This window comes from Gadus macrocephalus, chromosome 13 (genome assembly GCF_031168955.1).
Source record: "Gadus macrocephalus chromosome 13, ASM3116895v1".
Classification (NCBI taxonomy): Eukaryota; Metazoa; Chordata; class Actinopteri; order Gadiformes; family Gadidae; genus Gadus; species Gadus macrocephalus.
In genome coordinates this window covers 2,815,283-2,835,962 of record NC_082394.1, presented here as the reverse complement: position 1 = coordinate 2,835,962, position 20,680 = coordinate 2,815,283, and the positions used below count along the sequence as shown (strand labels likewise).

At 45.7% G+C, this 20,680-nt stretch overlaps 2 protein-coding genes across 2 annotated transcripts; both read left to right on the top strand.

Annotated features, from left to right (window-relative positions):
• Positions 1-2,438: 2,438 nt before the first annotated feature.
• Positions 2,439-8,887, top strand: LOC132470798 (troponin I, slow skeletal muscle-like). Its single transcript, XM_060069671.1, has 5 exons — positions 2,439-2,561; positions 2,996-3,127; positions 3,968-4,057; positions 4,731-4,907; positions 7,964-8,887. The coding sequence occupies exons 1-5, from the start codon at positions 2,553-2,555 to the stop codon at positions 8,057-8,059; spliced, it is 504 nt and encodes a 167-aa protein (XP_059925654.1). The 5' UTR covers positions 2,439-2,552; the 3' UTR covers positions 8,060-8,887.
• Positions 8,888-11,811: 2,924 nt separating this feature from the next.
• Positions 11,812-20,328, top strand: LOC132470951 (troponin T, cardiac muscle-like). Its single transcript, XM_060069914.1, has 12 exons — positions 11,812-11,818; positions 12,167-12,274; positions 13,538-13,564; positions 13,668-13,686; positions 13,769-13,832; positions 14,400-14,516; positions 14,846-14,923; positions 15,283-15,381; positions 16,372-16,484; positions 17,847-17,937; positions 18,595-18,635; positions 20,063-20,328. The coding sequence occupies exons 1-12, from the start codon at positions 11,812-11,814 to the stop codon at positions 20,097-20,099; spliced, it is 801 nt and encodes a 266-aa protein (XP_059925897.1). The 3' UTR covers positions 20,100-20,328.
• Positions 20,329-20,680: the final 352 nt, after the last annotated feature.

Sequence of the window (20,680 nt, the reverse complement as noted above, 5' to 3'; positions counted from 1 at the left end):
GGTGATTGTGTTTAACAAGCCGAGTCCAGCTGTAGAAGAAGGTTATGGAGAGCATGGAGAGGTTGAGACTGGGCGTTAATCCATGACTGCATCCCCAGCATAGCCTGGGGTTAGAGACATAAACCACGAGAGAGAGAGAGAGAGAGAGAGAGAGAGAGAGAGAGAGAGAGAGAGAGAGAGAGAGAGAGAGAGAGAGAGAGAGAGAGAGAGAGAGAGAGAGAGAGAGAGAGAGAGAGAGAGAGAGAGAGAGAGAAACCTCTTTTATTAGGGAAACCTCTAATCAAAGACCACTCCTCTCTCCCCTGTGTGTGTGAGTGTGTGTGTGTGTGTGTGTGTGTGTGTGTGTGTGTGTGTGTGTGTGTGTGTGTGTGTGTGTGTGTGTGTGTGTGTGTGTGTGTGTGTGTGTGTGTGTGTGTGTGTGTGTGTGTGTGTGTGTGTCAGAGATAAAGACTGTGGGGGGCTCTCCTCTCCATCACTGTGTGCTATTTGCTTCTACAGAACAGACGGAGGAAGGTAGGTGTCTGCTTAAGATTCTTCCAATCAATACGAATTCAGTTACATCCAAATTAGCATATTGAAGTTAACTGGGCAATATACATTTTTAAAGGATACATTTCATTTTTATTTCTTGGAATGTACTTCGGAACCACCTTAAAATCGTAAATGTATACATTTTAAGCTAAGTACCAAGGGGCCTTCTTTCATGTCATTTTAATACGATCCATGTTGAAATATAAAAAGTCTCCTTTTTGCTTTTTATCTCCTAACTTACATGTTCAGTTTAACTGTATGGAGGAGTTTGAAACTAATCTTAACCACCTGTCCAAACTTTGAAAATCCATGTAACATTCATCATTAAGTAAAAAACTAAACAGTGTATAACTGAACTGTGCTGAGTTCCTGGGTTAACCATTATAATTGCACAAGTGCCGACTAGTAATACTCGATTTAATAACGTTTTTTGTGTTTAAACTACCAGCAATTCAACCAAAGTAAACAAAGCCTTATCAAAGATTAGATAGCTCATTTCCGGGGATATAGAAGACTGAGCCAGGATCCTATTTGCGTCTGCTCTCTTTATAGCTGGGGAACGCCCAGAGAAAGCTGCTTCTGTTATCTAGCTAGCATAGCAGGGCCTTGTCTGCCCCCCCACCCACCCCCTCTGGTCTGCTATCAGCTGTCCCCTCGTGGCCCCTGGACCAAAGTCTGGGCCGGGGGGGGGGGGCAGTGACACAATGATACCCTCCCCGGAGGGCCTGCTGGCGGTGGCGAGGGAGGCTGACACCACAAACACCCCCGCATGCACGCAGGCACGCACACACACACGCAGGCACGCACACACACACACACGCAGGCAGGCACGCACACTCGCACGTACGCACACACACACAAACACAACGCACAAACAAATACACACACACACAGACACACGACAACAGCGGCCAAGGAAGTCAAGTTCCCTGGGTGTTGTTGCTGGCCCAAACAACAACAACAACAACAACAACAACAACAACAACAACAACAACAACAACACTCTGCTCATCTCTGAAAGGTTCTGAGATTAACTGAACTGTGTGTTACTGGGATCAATGGTATTTGGACTCTGGTGTCCCACTCTGGAATGGTTTGTTCCTCGACCCAGGAACTGTGTAACTCCCAGTCCAAAGGTTCTTGGTTTGAATCCCAATGTCTACCTGTGGTTTAGATGCTCCAACCGCCACCTGCTCATGAACAAACGTACGTCTAAAAGTCCCGGTCGTTGGGCTTCAGATAAACCCATCTGCCAAACAGTTGACCCTGACAGCATTGGTATCAGACTCTCCTAACACTTGAACCCTGGAAAGTGTGACCTCTCATGAAGTCCTCTGAGTGAGAGAGAGTGAGCGTTGAGTGAGAGACAGTGAGCTCTGAGTGAGAGAGATTGAGCGTTGATTGAGAGAGAGCGCAGAGGGTGGAGGAGAAGTTAGAGATGCTTAGACAAGGAATTCCAGAGGGCCCTGGAGTAAAACCTCTAAAGCCGTTATTCCTGTCTTCTAGGGAGAATCAGAATAGCCAAGATGCCTGCGCAAGGGTAAGTGTATTGAGTTTCTAAGTTTACTCTCCGTGATTAGCGTCCGAACATGTGTCTGTATATCTATAGAACCACAGATTATGGGTGTCAATGCATTGGGAACAACTGTTGGAAGCAAATGTTTGATTTTGCTTTGAGCATCAGTTTCAATCTGCTCAAGTATTTTATTTTTCGCATCATTTTCATTAATTATACGTTTCATCTTTGTTTTACATGTAACATGTTACCATTTGCAGACTTGAGGTAAGACAAAGGCATGAGTATACATCGCTAAATTTGTGATACCGTGATGCTAAGATTAGTAATGTATACATATATGTATATGTATACATATAAGTATGCATAACGTATATGTTATATATGTTATACATATAACATAATCGATTATATGTATATGTTATATGTATATGTTCTATATTTACTACACTGTTTGTTTTTTCTTTCATAGAGAAAACCCAAAATATCTGCATCTCGCAAGCTCATGCTTAAGGTAGGATTAGAAACATTTAATCTACGATCCAGTAGCAGAGATTTTAGAGCAGTAGGAAGGACCCAGGAAACATTCAGGATTTCCTAGTTCCTTTCTCGTGCTCTAGAATGTTCTACCTGTGTTGATAACGAGTATTCTATACTTGTTTTTTACAGCACAAATGTAGAATACTTGTTATCAACAAGTGTAGAACACTTGTTTCTAGAACATTCCAGAGCACTACTGGAATCTTTAAGGACACTAAAAAACCAGGAAATACTGTGTTTCCTGGTTCCCTTTTAGTGCTCTATAAACAGGTGTAGAACACTTGTAGAACACAATGAAGAGCCATACATCTCCATCACGACTACACCTGAGCGATGTTCCTCAGAGGATGATGATGATGATGATGATGATGACGACGACGACGTGGTCCTCTGCCCTCTCTTCTCCAGAGCATGATGGTTGCCAGGGCAACAGAGGAGCTGGAGCAGGAGTTGGAGGAGAAGGAGGAGGAGAAGACAAAGTACCTGGAGGAGAAATCGCCGCCCCTTCAGACCGGAAGCATGTCTCTGGAGGACCTGCAGGTGAGCGACTGCACGCATCCATGCACCTTTTCAATCTGAAGCAGACTACTGCTCATTCATGAGAAATACATCTCTATTGTATGTTTTTATATCATAATAATGGATTGATTTTATGTAGCGCTTTTCGAGACACTCAAAGACGCTTTACAGTGAAGGGGGGACCTCAATAACCACCATCAGTGTGTAGCACCCACTTTGGTGATGCACGGCAGCCAATCTGCGCCAGAACGCTCACCACACACCAGCTTGAGGTGGAGAGTAAGGGAACTAATGAGTCAGCCAATTATACAGGAGGATGATTAGGGGGCCAGATTGAATGAGCCTGGGTGGGCCAGGACACCGGGGAAACCCCTACTCTTTGCGACAAGTGCCCTGGGATCTTTTATGACCTCAGTAAGTCAAGACCTCGGTTTTACGTCTCCTCCGAAGGACGATGTTAATTAGTCCTTTATCAGCTGCTGTTATCCAAAGAAATTCCCACAAAATTCCAGCATCATGTCATTAATGATCAGGTATTGCTCCAAACCATGGTTTGGAGCAAGAGGCCCCTAACCCCTATCTTTTCTGGGATCTACCGGCGAGCCTGCTAGGTGACCTGCTAGGCTGGCCGGTAGAACCCAGAACCCAGAACCTTTCATCTGGGAGACTAACACCCTAGCCACTAGACTAACCTGCCCTACCCTATCTTGAAATAACGTTCAGGTATTTGACACTTTCATACTTTCACAACAATGAAAGCATTCATCCAAAAGTGTAAGACAAGTTAAACAACGAGATAAGGGTGCAGTGAAACGTGTTGAACATGGTGTCCCTTGCATGCTTTGCTTCCTCTTGCGACAGGCGCTGTGCCAGGAGATCCACTCCAAAATCACTGTGGTGGACGAGGAACGCTACAACATCGAAGCAAAGGTCATGCACAACAGCAGAGAGGTAAGAGAAGAGGCTATATCCCTGAAGAACAGCCCCTCAGAGACACACCCCCTCTGGGCTGAACTGAAGCTGTACATGTAGACACATGGGGTAGAAGACCGAAGGCTCTATATGATACTCATATGGGTAGTGGGTCTGTGAGGGTATTTTTCATCTGCTAGAAGCAAGTACATGCCCACACACGCACACACACACACGCACGCACACACGCACACACATGCAGACACACGCATACACACACACACACACACACACACACACAGACGCACACACACGTACACACACACACACACACACACACGAACACAATACACCTGAAAGCTTCGAGCTCTATATCAGGGCAATTGCTACGGTGTGTGTGTGTGTGTGTGTGTGTGTGTGTGTGTGTGTGTGTGTGTGTGTGTGTGTGTGTGTGTGTGTGTGTGTGTGTGTGTGTGTGTGTGTGTGTGTGTGTGTGCGCGAGTGTGTGTGTGTGTGTGTGCGTGTGCGTGTGTGTCTATCGGCAACTTCCAACTAAGAACAATAAATATTTTAATGCATACAAATGAGTGTGCAATAGTGGACGGCTGTAATATTAACTAAAATGGTGGCATCATAAAAAGTCTAGGAGCAGATGACCGCATGTGTCCGTCTGACCGTCCGTCTCCCCCCCCCCCCCCCCCCCCCCCCCCAGATCAAAGACCTGAACATCAAGGTGCTGGACCTGCGGGGTAAGTTCAAACGGCCCGACCTGCGGCGGGTTAGGGTCTCTGCGGACGCCATCCTGCGGTCCCTTCTGGGCTCCAAACACAAGGTGTCCCTGGACCTCAGGGGCAACCTCAAGTCCGTCAAGAAGGAGGACACCGAGAAGGTAGGGGGGAAAGGGGTCATACGGTAGACGCCAGAGTATTAAAGGTAACAGGGTAGACGCCAGAGTATTAAAGGTAACAGGGTAGACGCCAGAGTATTAAAGGTAACAGGGTAGACGCCAGAGTATTAAAGGTAACAGGGTAGACGCCAGAGTATTAAAGGTAACAGGGTAGACGCCAGAGTATTAAAGGTAACAGGGTAGACGCCAGAGTATTAAAGGTAACAGGGTAGACGCCAGAGTATTAAAGGTAACAGGGTAGACGCCAGAGTATTAAAGGTAGTAGGGTAGACGCCAGAGTATTAAAGGTAGTAGGGTAGACGCCAGAGTATTAAAGGTAACAAGGTAGACGCCAGAGTATTAAAGGTAACAGGGTAGACGCCAGAGTATTAAAGGTAACAGGGTAGACGCCAGAGTATTAAAGGTAACAGGGTAGACGCCAGAGTATTAAAGGTAACAGGGTAGACGCCAGAGTATTAAAGGTAACAGGGTAGACGCCAGAGTATTAAAGGTAGTAGGGTAGACGCCAGAGTATTAAAGGTAACAGGGTAGACGCCAGAGTATTAAAGGTAACAGGGTAGACGCCAGAGTATTAAAGGTAGTAGGGTAGACGCCAGAGTATTAAAGGTAGTAGGGTAGACGCCAGAGTATTAAAGGTAACAGGGTAGACGCCAGAGTATTAAAGATAACAGGGTAGACGCCAGAGTATTAAAGGTAACAGGGTAGACGCCAGAGTATTAAAGGTAACAGGGTAGACGCCAGAATATTAAAGGTAACAGGGTAGACGCCAGAGTATTAAAGGTAGTAGGGTAGACGCCAGAGTATTAAAGGTAACAGGGTAGACGCCAGAGTATTAAAGGTAACAGGGTAGACGCCAGAGTATTAAAGGTAACAGGGTAGACGCCAGAGTATTAAAGGTAGTAGGGTAGACGCCAGAGTATTAAAGGTAACAGGGTAGACACCAGAGTTTTAAAGGTAGTAGGGTAGACGCCAAAGTATTAAAGGTAACAGGGTAGACGCCAGAGTATTAAAGGTAACAGGGTAGACGCCAGAGTATTAAAGGTAACAGGGTAGACGCCAGAGTATTAAAGGTAACAGGGTAGACGCCAGAGTATTAAAGATAGTAGGGTAGACGCCAGAGTATTAAAGGTAACAGGGTAGACGCCAGAGTATTAAAGGTAGTAGGGTAGACGCCAGAGTATTAAAGGTAACAGGGTAGACGCCAGAGTATTAAAGGTAACAGGGTAGACGCCAGAGTATTAAAGGTAACAGGGTAGACGCCAGAGTATTAAAGGTAGTAAGGTAGACGCCAGAGTATTACAGTTAATATGGTAGATGCCAGAGTATTACAGTTATTTATTGATTTAGGTTTAATTTGAATAGGGACTGATAAAAAAAAAAAATAGATAAGTGTGAAACAGTCATCTGATGTATGCATCATAGTGTTTTTTGCCAAAGCTAATTCACAACACTTAAAAATGATAATACAGATTAACATGATTAAAAATAGGAAAATGAAAATGGAAGTGAGATAAATGGAAGAGAAAATAAGACAGACAGAGAGAGCGGTGAAAACTTAATATGAGAGCTAGATTGTTGCTGAATTAGCCACAATTCTGTGTTTCTTTTGAATGTGAAAAATGTAGGGAGACGTTTCAAGTGGTCTGGCAGAGAGTTCCATAACTTTTTCCCTTTAATTGAATAGGCAGTTTGAGCAAAATATGTTCTGCGGAAGGGGATACTACAAATGTTAATACGGAAGACGCCGGAATATTACATTTAGAACATAGAGGCCGGAATATTACAGTTTATACAGTAGATGCCAGAAGACGTCAGAATATTAGTTATTATTGTCAACACCAGAACATTACAGTTCAACAAGTAGAAGCCAGAATATCACAATTAGCTATGGAGGCGCTGAAAATGTAAACTTAACTCGAAACTTAGAAAAAGTAGGCCTATGACAGTTAAAACGGTAGAAACCTGAATCTATTACAGTTAATACGGTAGACACCAGAATATTATACAGTAGAGGGCAGATTATTACAGTTAATACGGTAGAAAACAGGTGATAGGGTAATGCGTCCAGCCGATGCGATAAAGCATTGTGTATACATTGTTATAAGGGCTATAAGGAAGAAACCTGTTCACCCTTACAGTGAATTATACAGTGGACGTCCACAGCCGACGTTGTGTTTGAGGAGGGAAGGTCCGACATGTTTTACAATGCGCTTCTCTGTGTGTGCATGGATCAGATAGTAACAGGCTATCATATAAGCCACAGGTGAAGCTGTAAAGACATCAAGTCATAGAAGTCTCTGTCCGACGTTACGTAGAGTTCACTGAAGGTTCAATAGAGCGTCAAAAATGATATTAAATTAATAAGAAAAAAAACGTTGCTCCGTCGCCACATCAAGGGGCCATCCAATCACAGCAGATCTTTGATGTCGTATTTAATCAAGTTATGAACTACAATCACTGATATGGTGTGGTAAATACCTAGAGCGTATGAGCCAATGTCATGATCGAGGCACCGATACAGGATAGGGGTCCTCTTCCCTGTGCAGCTCAACTGGTGAGCAAGGCACCTGCTAGGAAAATATGTTAGGGGGTTGATTCCCAAGAGGGCCTCCCATATTCTAATGGTATTAATGGTATCGTTTAACACTATTGATAAAACACTAAAGATAAAATGTGTCTAATATCAAAACGATTATGATAATATGATAATATAATGTGTGATAATGAAACATTTATCATGAAATAAAAGATAATATATATAATATAAAAAGTTCCTTATGTGTGTGTGGTTCTGTGTGTGTAAGGTTCCTTATGTGTGTGTGGTTCTGTGTGCGTGTGCGTGTGTGTGTGTGTGTGTGTGTGTGTGTGTGTGTGTGTGTGTGTGTGTGTGTGTGTGTGTGTAGTCCCGGGCATGTATGAGTCCTCATATGTGTGGTGGGGCTCTGTGTGTGTGCGGTTCCTCATGCATGTGTGGTTCTGTGTGTGGTGGTTCTGTGTGTGTGCGGTTTCTCATACGTGTCCGTGTGTGTGTGCTCCAGGAGAAGACAGCGGAGGTGGGCGACTGGAGGAAGAACGTCGAAGCCATGTCAGGCATGGAGGGCAGGAAGAAGATGTTCGACGCAGCCAACCAGTGAATGACATAACTCAACGGTCAGGGCACGCCCGGACTGGTTCGGTCGGGTAACCATGGAGCTCAATCAATCTTTGTGTGGCACGGCCCTCTTTCAAAGTCTCAAAGTCTCAAAGATCCAAAGTGTCAAAGTCTCAAAGTGAATCCTGTGCTCTGTGTTTTTCTACAGAAGCATTAACGTCTGGGTTTCCTCCCCAGGCAAACTTATCCTACTGTTTAATTGCCACGCATAGTCAATAAAAAATTCTAAATGTCTATTTTATTGTACATGCTTTTTTGTTTCTCCGACCTGTGTCTTGGTGTGTATAAGCTTAATATTAAAGTCGATATCTATCTATGTTCTCTAAATACTGCATCAGAACCTGGCTGATATTTCAGGATGTTAGCCGTGATTTAACTGATGACATACAGGGCAAAACAGCATCACCTTATTGTGTTGGTTAACCTGCCTGATACAGTAAAAATATAGCACAAAGCACTTTGTTTATAAATGGACTTACATTTTATGTTTCAAATGGAAGAAAGATAGAAGGTGAAAACAGAAATTCAGAAATGCAAAACCAGCATGGAAAGATGTATACACTAGGGGGCAGTATTTCAGTATAATCCGGCCCCAGTCGGGCCCAACAACAACGGGTCGTTTTGGGGCCAACGATCTTTCATTCCTGAAAGACCAACACAAATGGCATACACCGTCCATTACTACGTCTGTGTCGCCTTCCACAAAACACCATTGTCTTAGGAGTTCAACAATTACAACATAAGTGGACAAGAAGCGACTGCAAGTCCGAATTCTGTTGATCTTTGTTTGAATGAAATAAAATACAACAAATGCTTGGTTTTGTGCTTGATGAGCAGCCTAGAGCTATCGAGTCAAACCATTGACTTCCTATTCTGCACTCAGTATTAAAAAAAAACATTAAAAAAACAGCTATAAAACCTGCATTGTGAATCAGGTCAACGCATGCCTCCACCGCTCTGGGCTTTGGAACTCATATCTGAAACTCACAGCGCATAAAAAGTCGGAAGATGTTTTCGGATCTTTAAAGTGAAAACAATGTTATTGACAGTGCACGCCAATAAACCATACAACGCGGCGAGGCTCTGACGAAGTAGAAAGCCTTTATCTCACACCCACACACACTTAACCATAAAAGCCCTGGCACACTCTCGCTTTTTTAACGGTGGAGCTAACGTTGACTGCTAGGTAAGGCTGGGCTCGGTTGCAAAGGGTGCAGTCGAGCAGGTTGCTTCTTGCCCCATGGCAGGGGCCGTCGCATATGAGCCGAGACAGTGCCATAGATAGGGAGCCATTGGAAAGGGTGTGCGGTCTTGAATTACTCTCTCTCTCTCTCTCTCTCTCTCTCTCTCTCTCTCTCTCTTTCTCTCTCTCTCTCTCTCGCTCTCGCTCTCTCTCTCGCTCTCTCTCTCTCTCTGGGAGCCAGTGTTGTCTTAGGTTTGTGATGTTTGGCCCTTGATGTTGTGGGTTGTGCATGTACCTGCAGTGTATTTAAAGAGTTACGCAAAACAGACAAATACACCAGAATTTATTCTTCCTTTGATGCACAATTTATTCTTATGTGCTTTAGTGACAGTTGGGCGGCGTCAGAGTTTCTATCCTAAGGGAACGTGCATGTGTGTGTTTGTGTGTGCGTGCAAACCTGTGTGTGTGTTTGTGTGCGTGTGTGTGTGCACTCGCGTGTGTGTGTGTGTGTGTGTGTACTGCGCACGCTGTGCATCCCATACACGGTGTGAGCGGATGCACCAGTGCACGTGCTCACCTGAACCTATCTTTAACCCGTTCCCCACGTCTGTCCGGGGAGCGGGGGAACCTCAACCCTTTTTGTTCCTCTAATCCCCGGCTCGTCGTGGTCCAGAGTCTGTCCTGTAAAAATAGACCCCCTATAGTCCACGTCCAGGGGGACGTCTCGGTCTCCATGTCCCCTCTAGTGCCAGCCGCCATCTGTTTGCAGGTATGTGCCCACCCCATTGTAAACATGTCCAGCTTACCACCATGTGATCCACCTCTGGTTTAAAAGCTTAGAGCAGCCGCTCAACAGGGGCCCAAACTTATTGCCCCATTGAGTCTCTGCATCCAGGGCACATCACACCCACTGGTAAGGCTCGGGGCAGTTCAGCACTCTGTCGTACGGTACATGTGTCGGGGGTGCTGATGGTGTTATTGTTATTGATTTGATTTTGATGTTGTAGTTCTTCTGACATAGACCGCCATCATGTCTGACACTGAGGACATGGCCCGCGAGTGAGTACCTTGAATCTTTCTCGACCGTGTATGTTTAGAATACTGCCAATAGGTTTTATAGATACGGATAAAAAAAACTAGCTAATAGGCATGATACAATATAAGAGTCTGGTTGACCTAACAATTGTTAGTGCTTGGCACTTGGTTCTATGAACATCCTTACTGTACCCACAGAGATATATTGTTTCTCTTTCTTCTGACAAATGTACTTAATGCAAGTCTGCTAAGCGCCTAAATATAAATGTGAATGTAAATATAATAATACTTGAATCTGCTGTCTTCTTACAGGGACGAACAAGGTAAGTCCATTTTGGGAATTGACGGATGAAATACATATTCACAGTTGACACAGGCATTGAGTTCAGCACAGTCTGTGGTCTTGGTTTGCATTCTGTCCATGGAAACATGCAAATAAGATGCATATTTTTGAATGTTATATTAATGCAGTGTCAATTTGTATACAAGGCTGTGTTTGCATGAATTTGCTTCTATGCACTTTACAACCAATGCTGATATTCGACTCATTATAATGCATGTGGTCAGACATTTAAGATATTATTGGCGGTATGAAGGCTACAATATATATATATATATATATATATACACATTAAATATCTAATTATTATTTTACACATACATATATAAACATATATATGCTTAATATATAGGCTTTGTATGACTATATAGGCCTATATCAAATATAAATGCTGAATATATAGGCTTCTTAATATGCTGCTTTGTCATTGACTTACAACAATAATATAAAATTGTGATAATACAAAAAAATTCTTTCATATACATATTTAATGGTTAATATGTCATAAACAACCCTTGTCCAACCCTAGACAGAGGATAATTATTCTAGCTTTGGCCTCAAAAGGCCATAGGCCAAACGTAATTTACATTTTTCCTCCCTGAGTAGGCCTACATTCTTGAACTCGAGGCGTATTCTCCCTGTGATCGCTCCACCGGAGGCGCCATTCACCTCTGAGGTGCATCGGGTTTCATGGACGAATAGGACTATTATCCATCCTTCCTCCCCCCTGCTTTGTGTGCGTTTTCCGCTGGGGTCGCGGTTCAGCGTGGTAGAGCTCTGAATCAAAGCGGCACCTGTCTGCCTGCGCATACTAGAGTTCGTCCAACAGCCCGATATAGGTCAGTCTGTTCCCACCAGAGCACCTCGGGGAAGCCAGTGAGACCAGAAAGGTGTATTACTGTAGGGGAGTTTTAAAGTGATTCAAATTCAGGTTGCGCTACCCTTTCTAGTACAGAGAGGAGAGGAGAAGAGGCCTGCAGTGTGATCCTGGTCTATTGACACCAGAGAGCACTGGCCAGAACTCGCACTCAAAGGATCACATTCTTTGAAACTGAAATCTGTAGAAACACGCTGAGTAGGAACTGGAAGTTTATAAATAACACACGCTAATCAATCACATATTTCAATGTGTCAATGACAAGGTAGCAGGAACCAATGCTTCGTTGAATTAGTGGAAATGGTCCGCATTATATACACTCTTTGTTTAAATATTGTTAGGGAACATTGTTCAAAGCATTCTTAATTACTTATTAATAGTAATAATTATTATTATTACTATTAATAATTATTACTTGGTATTACAATACTATTGCAACACTATATACAATTTAGTTAATTACATTACGATTTTTTTTTTACATCATGATTGTTTATACGTACGTAAAACAACCTTTGTGGATGCATATAATGCTGGCCGACCAAAAACACCAAACGGCACTCATCTGCAATCCTGCATTACATTGAGTGATGCGTGTCTCGTATTTAACTGCTCTCTCTGACCTCTGCTGACCCTGAATGCTTGCTTTGCACAGAAGAGGAGGAGGAGGAGGAGGAGGTGGAGGAGGAGGAGATGGTGGAGGAGGAGGAGGAGGAGAGGGGGGAGGAAGCGTTTGTAGATGAGATGGCAGAAGAGGTAGAAGGTAGTTGCGCTTACGCTAACAACGTTCTGCATGTCAAAATAAGTGAAAATGCTTGAACTGCTGTTTGCTAACTTCAAGCCAACCGTGGAAGCAGCGGTGTTTGTGATTGAGTAACGTCTCACTGCTCATCCGTGTGTCGATAATATCAATGAACATTGATAATCCATTCATAATACTGTGTATGGATTATTAGATTATGTAACGTTTGCCAAATGTAGTCATATGACACAATAAACAGTGATTCAAGTCTGTTTAAGAGCAATAGAAAATGTCAGGCTCTCTAGGAAGAAGAAACCATCAGTCTAAAAATATCAGTGATATATAAATCATACAGTTGTACATACACCACAAAACAAACAAGGCCGCCAGCTACACACTTATGCACACATACTTAAACTTCTTTATATAATCATCCAGGGAAAGCTGAACTAACTGACGAAATCACGCACAACAGAATGCATATATGTAATCCCAGACGGGGAAACTCACAATGGTAAGCTTTGGGCGCGTTAATACCGTGTTTAGAAAACAAAACAGGCTGGCTCCGTCTCGGGACAGCTCTGCTTGTTCCTCCTTGAAACTGGCAGGGAGCCAGGAGGAACAGGAGGAACCCAGCCAAGGTAAGGGCCCCACCCTAATCCCATTGTTGAGAGCCAACGCCTCATCCACCGTCACTATCTGTGTGGCCCCTGGGTCACCGACATGCCCTCGTACATTTGAACCACGGCCTCTCGAGTCGGTCTCGAGTTGTGCAATCGTGAGACGACATTAGTCCCTGCTAGACAAATAATACAACGTTGTCACGCACCGAGGGCGTTATCCATGTTCATATTCACAATCTGGAGGAGAATAAATAACTCTGGCCGATTAAGACTAAATTGTGCTGAACTTCAAAAGCACATACTACTGCGGTACTTAGCTCATACCTAAACAAGAAATGACTGACAAAACAACACAGCCAAGCAACCACAGATGCATGTTTACTGCGGTGTGTTGCTGGTACAACATGCTGTTTGTCTACATATTGGTGTGCTGGCCACAGCTGTACCATTGTAAAGGCAGAGCGAGTTTAAACCCGTGTGTCTTAGGTAGGACAACTTCACAAGACAGACGATGGATGAAAAAATACACTTACATTAACATAAAGCATATTCTCTGGACTTCTGGCACTTCAATACTTACAATATAAATCAGCAAGAACCAACAAGAGCTAATATGCTCAACAATACCTAATATACTTACCAATAACTTTCTTTTCATCAGATGCTGGTGAGGAGCAAGAAGAAGGAGGTATGGAGAGATGGATAAAAAAATGCATAGATATAATTGTTATTCCATCGTTCACCACTGAACTTAACCCATGTTCTGTTTCTCTGCCTGTCTCTGCTCACAGAGGAGACCCGGCCCAAGAAGTAAGTACCCTACGAAGCCTCTGTTTCCTGTGATGAGTCTCCGCTGAAGGAGGGCGTATTCTCATGTGTCCCTCTACTCCAGACCAGGCTTCGTTCCGGGCCTTGCAGCTCCAAAGATCCCAGACGGGGAGAAGGTGGACTTCGATGTGAGCCGCCGCAATCCACCTCACCGTAGTTGTGCCACAGCTGTAGGGCTTTGGCTTTCAGTATGATAGCATTTGATTTACCGATTTGTCTATATTTAGCTCTGGTGGATGTACTGTGTGGAACAGTACTATTGTTGTGGACTTTGAAACGTGATACGTTTACTGTCACTGTTTGTGGAGTAATATCAATCACACTGAATTATGTTTTTATGACTCATACGGCTACGGAAGGTATTCTTTGGAAGTCTTAAGGGCTGATTATGGTCCCACGTTCACGCCACGCAAAGGGGGTTACGGACCCGTTATGTCCTTGCAGACCCTCCTTGAGTCCACCGCGAGGGCCTGACGTGCGCCTCCCACAAATTGTAACCTTCCACCGCGGCGACGCAGCAGCCAGGGGCTGTGATTGGTCCGCTCACTAAAGCCCGACGCAGAACCATGACGATTCACGACTGCGTCGAAGCGTCTGCGTGGTCATTGCGTTGCGCAAACGTGGAACCATAATCAGCCCTTTCGTCGCTGTGGATGAAAAGGTTACTGACGTGTGGTTCTGGGGCCTGACTGCAGGACATCCACCGCAAGCGCATGGAGAAGGACCTGAACGAGCTGCAGACGCTGATCGGGGCGCACTTCGAGGGCCGCAAGAAGGAAGAGGAGGAGCTGCAGGGGCTCACAGACCGCATCGTGAGACCTCTTCTGTGATTACCAGTGCTTGCTTGGTTTGGATTATGTATCCTTAGACCCGTTTCTGGTTTTTACTAGTGATTGCTTCGTTTTAACTCTTAGAAATCTGGTCTTTCATTCGATCTATATCTGAATTATGTATGCATGTCAATGATGGCACCCATTGCATTCCTGAACATCCCTGGAAGGAGGGATCCCCACTCTGCCGTCCTTCTCCAGATGACCTCCTTGGGTCAGGGGGGTGTCATAAACATATGGCCTGTGGAGACCTTTGAGACCCTACCTGTGATTAAGGGCCATACAAAATACCATTTAATTTAATCGATCAGGACAAGCGGCGTTCGGAGCGAGCGGAACAGATGAAGGTCCGAGCCGAGCGGGAGAAGGAGCGTCAGAACAAAATGGCGGTGAGTGTCGTCAACCGATTCACACGCCGCTGCCTGCGCTGTGACCTTCATCTCAGACGCTGTCCAGACACGCTGGGGTGACTGAGCTGTTCGCTCACCGTGCCCAGAGACTGGTTAGTCACCGTGCCCAGAGCCTGGTTAGTCGATGTGCCCAGAGACTGGTTAGTCACCGTGCCCAGAGACTGGTTAGTCACCGTGCCCAGAGACTGGTTAGTCACCGTGCCCAGAGCCTGGTTAGTCACCGTGCCCAGAGAGCGGTTAGTCACACGGTTAAGGCTTAAGATTCCCCAGAAGGGTGACAGTTCCCTGGATTCATGCCCCATGGTTCCCGTGACAAACACCCTCTTTGTTGTCCCCAGGAGGAGAGAACGAGGAAGGAGGAAGAGGAGGCCAAGAAAAAGGCGGCGGACGACGACAAAAAGAAGAAGATCCTGGGCAGCCTCAGCTTGGGATACAAGGTGAACCCGTCGGCCACTTTCCCCCCAACGCAGGCGGCGCGGTCGCGCCGTCACCAAGACGACGCAAGTGTTCACGTTATTCATCACAGAGATGAGTCAGCCTCATCTCAATTAGTCTCAGCGAGACCGCATACCTCACGCGCTAATGCACTTCGACAGAATTTCGAGAGATGCTTAGTGAGTAAGCAGGGTTTGGATCAGGAGAATCTTGCGCAACGATGCCTGCAGAGAGTCTGCTGACAGCAGAGAGGTCAAAACCAGACGACTAGGAGTCACTCACAGCCCGCCCCGGCAGAACCCGTAGACAAAACAATCGCTAGCACGCTTGTTGGTATTGTAATTTCCTTACAGCCGATTGGCTGACGTCAGAGGGGAGGGACTCAAACCTTGCCCCGGAATTGTCAGTGGGAGAGATCTAAACACCCACCCAGACACCACCCACCCAGACACCACCCACCAATACACCACCCACCAATACACCACCCACCCTGACCTCACCCAGACTCACAAATACGGTATTACCGAATTCTTACGTCAACTGTTTAAAATTGAACACACTAGATGGAGTTTCCCTGGTGCACATACCCCTTGTGTTACACACACTCCACTCTGAGCCCGAGAGAAACAGGAGCCCGCTGACCCACACACAAAGACACACACAGACATAAAGGCTTGCACACGCACACACACCCAAACAGCACGCAGAACCCACACACACAAAAAGACACACACACACATGCGCACGCACTCACGCAAACACACAAAGACACGCACACACACACACGGGCGCACACACTCACACACACACATGCACACATGCATGTACAGACGCACACGCACACTCGAACACACAAAGACACTGACACACATATACACAACGCACGCACAGGCAAACACAAACATAGCACACACACACTCGCAGGTAACCCATAACCCCTCTCCAGTCTCTTGACCTCTGACCCCTGCCTTTGTCTCTGTCCTGACCCTCAGACCCAGAACAAGGGCAGCACCAAACGGCCCACGGAGCGCGAGAAGAAGAAGAAGATCCTGAACGACCGGAGAAAAGAGCTCAGCATCGACCACCTGAAGGAGGACCGACTCAGGTGACCCCCCCGCGGAGACGCTACGCCGCTACGCCGCTAAGCTAACCGCTAAGCTAACCGATCAGCCATTCGTTTTCACTCGCTTTTGCTTCATGACAAGGCTGGAGGGGGCGTGCACTCTAAGCCGCAGGGGGGGAATTCTGGAGAGGAAGCTAGCATTTCTGTTTTTATGAATATAATGGTTTTGTAGTTGTGAGAAAGACTCAGGGAATCTCTGGAATGGCTGAGAAGGGCACCTGAGGACAGGTCACGAACTCAACAAAACAGGTTACCACAGACCGCAGGCCGACAACACAATATGAGAGAGAGAGAGAGAGAGAGAGAGAGAGAGAGAGAGAGAGAGAGAGAGAGAGAGAGAGAGAGAGAGATACATAGAGAGGATACAGAGAAGGAGAGCTAGAGAGAGAGAGAGAGAGAGAGAGAGAGAGAGAGAGAGAGAGAGAGAGAGAGAGAGAGAGAGATACAGAGAGAGGATACAGAGAAGGAGAGCTACAGAGAGAGAGAGGGAGAGAGGGAGAGAGAGAGAGAGAGAGAGAGAGAGAGAGAGAGATACAGAGAGAGAGAGATACAGAGAGAGAGAGATACAGAGAGAGAGAGATACAGAGAGAGAGAGAGATACAGAGAGAGATACAGAGATACAGAGAGAGAGAGAGAGAGAGAGAGAGAGAGAGAGAGAGAGAGAGAGAGAGAGAGAGAGAGAGAGAGAGAGAGAGAGAGACAGAGACAGAGAGAGAGAGAGAGAGAGAGAGACAGAGACAGAGACAGAGACAGAGACAGAGAGAGAGAGAGAGAGAGAGAGAGAGAGAGAGAGAATGTTACGCAACAGAACCCAGGAGGTGAATTTTGGAATATTGAGGAATAACGCTCGGGCCGTATTCACGTATCACTGAGTCACATGACTGTGGGCTAAACAATAGGTGACTAATGTAACATTCATCGCAACTGTTGGGCACGTTTTGTATTTATATTGTTAAGCCAGCCCCTGTGCCATTGGTTCGAGGGAAGAGCTCTAATTTGACAGTAATTCGCTAGAAGCGGCTTAGTGATTCGTCACCTGGTTGAAGAAGCGCTTGTCGCAATCTCTTGACGTGCTTCGTTGTCACGGCGACATCCCTGGGGTGTCGCCTTGACAACGAAGGATGGCACGAGTTGAAGCACGGCACGAGATGAGTTACGATAAACTACTCAATGGCCAGGTGTGGCACGTCACAAGGGACGGGAGATTCATGGTGTTGTTTATTTTCAAATCTATCTTGACGACACTCAAAATACGTACCTGAAAGCACCTTCAATGCTGTCAGGTACTGGTATTTAGGCTCTCTGACCTCTGACCTCCACCCCCCCCCCCCCCCCCTCCCCCAGGGAGAAGGCTGAGGAGCTGTGGGAGTGGATGCACCAGCTGGAGGCGGAGAAGTTTGACCTCCAGTATAAATTCTCCCGGCAGAAGTATGAGGTAACGGCTGAGGATTGATTGACACTCCGGATGGGAAATTCCGTGCCCTGCACACACACGGCTTTGGCTAATAGGTGCTCACAAAATGGATGACGGATAGCAGAAGCCATGCATTACTCTGACAATTAGATCGGTGCGCATACATTCACACACATGCACGCACACACACACACACGCACACGTACGCACGCACCAGCCAATGTGCACAAACACACACATAGGTAAAGCACATTATTAATCAAGAGGAAGATATATTGCAGCTGGCATTGAACTACAGATCCATCTACACTAATGAATCAATGAATACACACTGCATAGACATGATAAATCAGATAGAAGATGACATGTGCATGGCATTTTAACTAGAGAACCATCGCAAACACACAAACACTATTAATTTTATGCATGGGGGGCATGTACACACACTCACACTCACACAACAAAGCATGAGCAAAAATACACTCGACCAAGTACATGCATGCTTGCACAAAAATAAACCATATCGCACCACATCTTTCTCTCACCCCCTCTCCAACCCTGAAACCCTCTCCCTTACCCTCTCTCCTTCCTAACCCTTTCTCCTTCCCTCACCCTCTTTCCTTCCCTCTACAACACACCCTCTCTCTCTATTTCTCACCCTTTCTCCCTCTCCCTCAGGTGACTGTTCTGAGAAACAGAGTCAGTGACCATCAAAAAGTGTAAGTGTATTTCATCTCTCACACACGCACACACACACACACACACACACACACACACACACACACACACACACACACACAGGTAATCACCATACCAAAAATGATGACAATCAAAGTGATGATTGTCATAATCACAGCATAGAGGTATAACATGTGACCCGTCGTGGATTGGCCCAGATGTAAAAAGTGAATGTTGAGGTACAGATAGAAACCCAGCCCGCGGGAGCACCTCAGTCCCCCTCCTGCCAGGGAACACAGACCACTAAGATAGCCCCTTATCCCCATACATCAACTTACACACAGAAGAGGATCACCCTGCTATTGAACAACCACAGACCCCCCCCCCCCCCCTCCCTCCCACAGACAGCCCCTCGTACGGAGGAGGGGAGGTGGTGGGGTCACAGGAGGGGGGCCAGCTGTTGGCGGCGTTGGCGATATGAAGGCAGCTATTTCCTGATGATCCCCCAGAGAACCACGGCCTGGCTGCTGCAAACGGGGGCAGGGAGACAGGCCGCCGGTATCTAAGGGATCAGCAGGAGGGTACAGACCCGGGCACGCCCCCCTAGGATGTACACAGGGCGGGGGGGGGGGGGGGGGGGGAGGAAGGCGTGACGGATGAGGGTGGGGTACAACAACAGCTGAGAGCTCCATAAACAACAAGGTGATGTCAGGCTGGAGCGATGCAGCCCAGAGAGAGAGAGAGAGAGAGAGAGAGAGAGAGAGAGAGAAAGAGAGAGAGAGAGAGAGAGAGAGAGAGAGAGAGAGAGAGAGAGAGAGAGAGAGAGAAAGAAGAGAAGAGGGAGAGAGAGAGAGAGAGAAACCGAGAGAGGGAGAAAGAAGAGAAAGAGAGAGAAGAGAAGGAGAGTGTGGGAGAGAAAAAGAGAGAATAAGAAGAGGGAGAGACATAAGTCCCTGCAGAGCCTCAGAGATTTACAGTATGCAGGCTGTCCACTCTGGTGTTACACTCACTGAGATCAGAGTGCTCACCCTGTTAATAAGGTTCAACTGCTGTGCGTCTTCAATTTCACAAAGTTCAGTCAGGCTATATTAATAAGTAACACAGTAATGATCTAAAAAAGAATCTGGAATGATTACAAACTCATTGCCGCTCAGAGCATAATCAGTGATCTAAGTAGGATAAAATGGTGAGATAACATCTGGGAAACAATATGCAAATAATGCTACAAGGATTAATTTATTCTACTAGAAATTTGCTACATAAACTTGGTGTATTATTTTACCACTGCACAAATTACTATAATGCTTTCAGGATATTAAATTATACATTTGTTTGTAAAGAACTAAAACAGGTTATTAATTACTAATTGTAGTAGCATTAGCCTTGTTTAACTCTAATAATAGCATTTTATATTTAGGCTGTTTTAAACGTTGACATTAATGAAGTTCATCCTTTCTTTTATTTCCAGTACAAAGGGAAGTCGAAGCAAAGGCTTGAGGAAATGATGTCGCACTTCTCCAGGACAAACCGTGGGGGGCCTCACAGCCTTTAATAGGTCCATGCTCACAGCTCAGCCGACGCACGGACACCCTGCTCCCACAATAAAAGTACCTGGCCAGGACACTTGATCCTAAAACCAATGTGACAAACAAGAACGCTATGGGAGGGGCATCGAGAGATCCGAACAGATCCCTTCTAGAGATAAATGTGACAGCTAATGACTATAATTACTAATTATAGTCATCAGTTTGGCAAATCCTCATTATTCCGAGGATCTGTAAAACTGATGAGTAAAAAAGAGCGTACTGTAGCCTAATATACTGTAATTGTGAAGCGGTGTGTTTGTGTGTGTGTATGTGTGTGTGTGTGTGTGTGTGTGCGGAGAGAATTAAAGGTGAATCAAAACCAAACCGCTGTGATTCTGACTGTATCGTAAAACCTCTTCCCTTTTGCCTTCTGTGGGAAGAATGCGCCGATTCAATGGTTTCATGCGACCACACCTCCATAACGACGCCAGCTGCGCCGCTCAGAACCCGATGATGAAGTTTGGCTGCCAAGAGCAGAGACGCGCTTTCAGGTGGTTGAC

What these genes read in the sequence shown, in the direction of transcription:
- LOC132470798 (XM_060069671.1), top strand. An exon ending in TCATGCACAACAGCAGAGAG is followed by an intron (nt 4,058 to 4,730) that starts GTAAGAGAAGAG and finishes CCCCCCCCCCAG; the next exon opens with ATCAAAGACCTGAACATCAA. An exon ending in AGAAGGAGGACACCGAGAAG is followed by an intron (nt 4,908 to 7,963) that starts GTAGGGGGGAAA and finishes TGTGTGCTCCAG; the next exon opens with GAGAAGACAGCGGAGGTGGG.
- LOC132470951 (XM_060069914.1), top strand. An exon ending in AGCGTCAGAACAAAATGGCG is followed by an intron (nt 14,924 to 15,282) that starts GTGAGTGTCGTC and finishes TGTTGTCCCCAG; the next exon opens with GAGGAGAGAACGAGGAAGGA. An exon ending in CTGAAGGAGGACCGACTCAG is followed by an intron (nt 16,485 to 17,846) that starts GTGACCCCCCCG and finishes CCCCTCCCCCAG; the next exon opens with GGAGAAGGCTGAGGAGCTGT.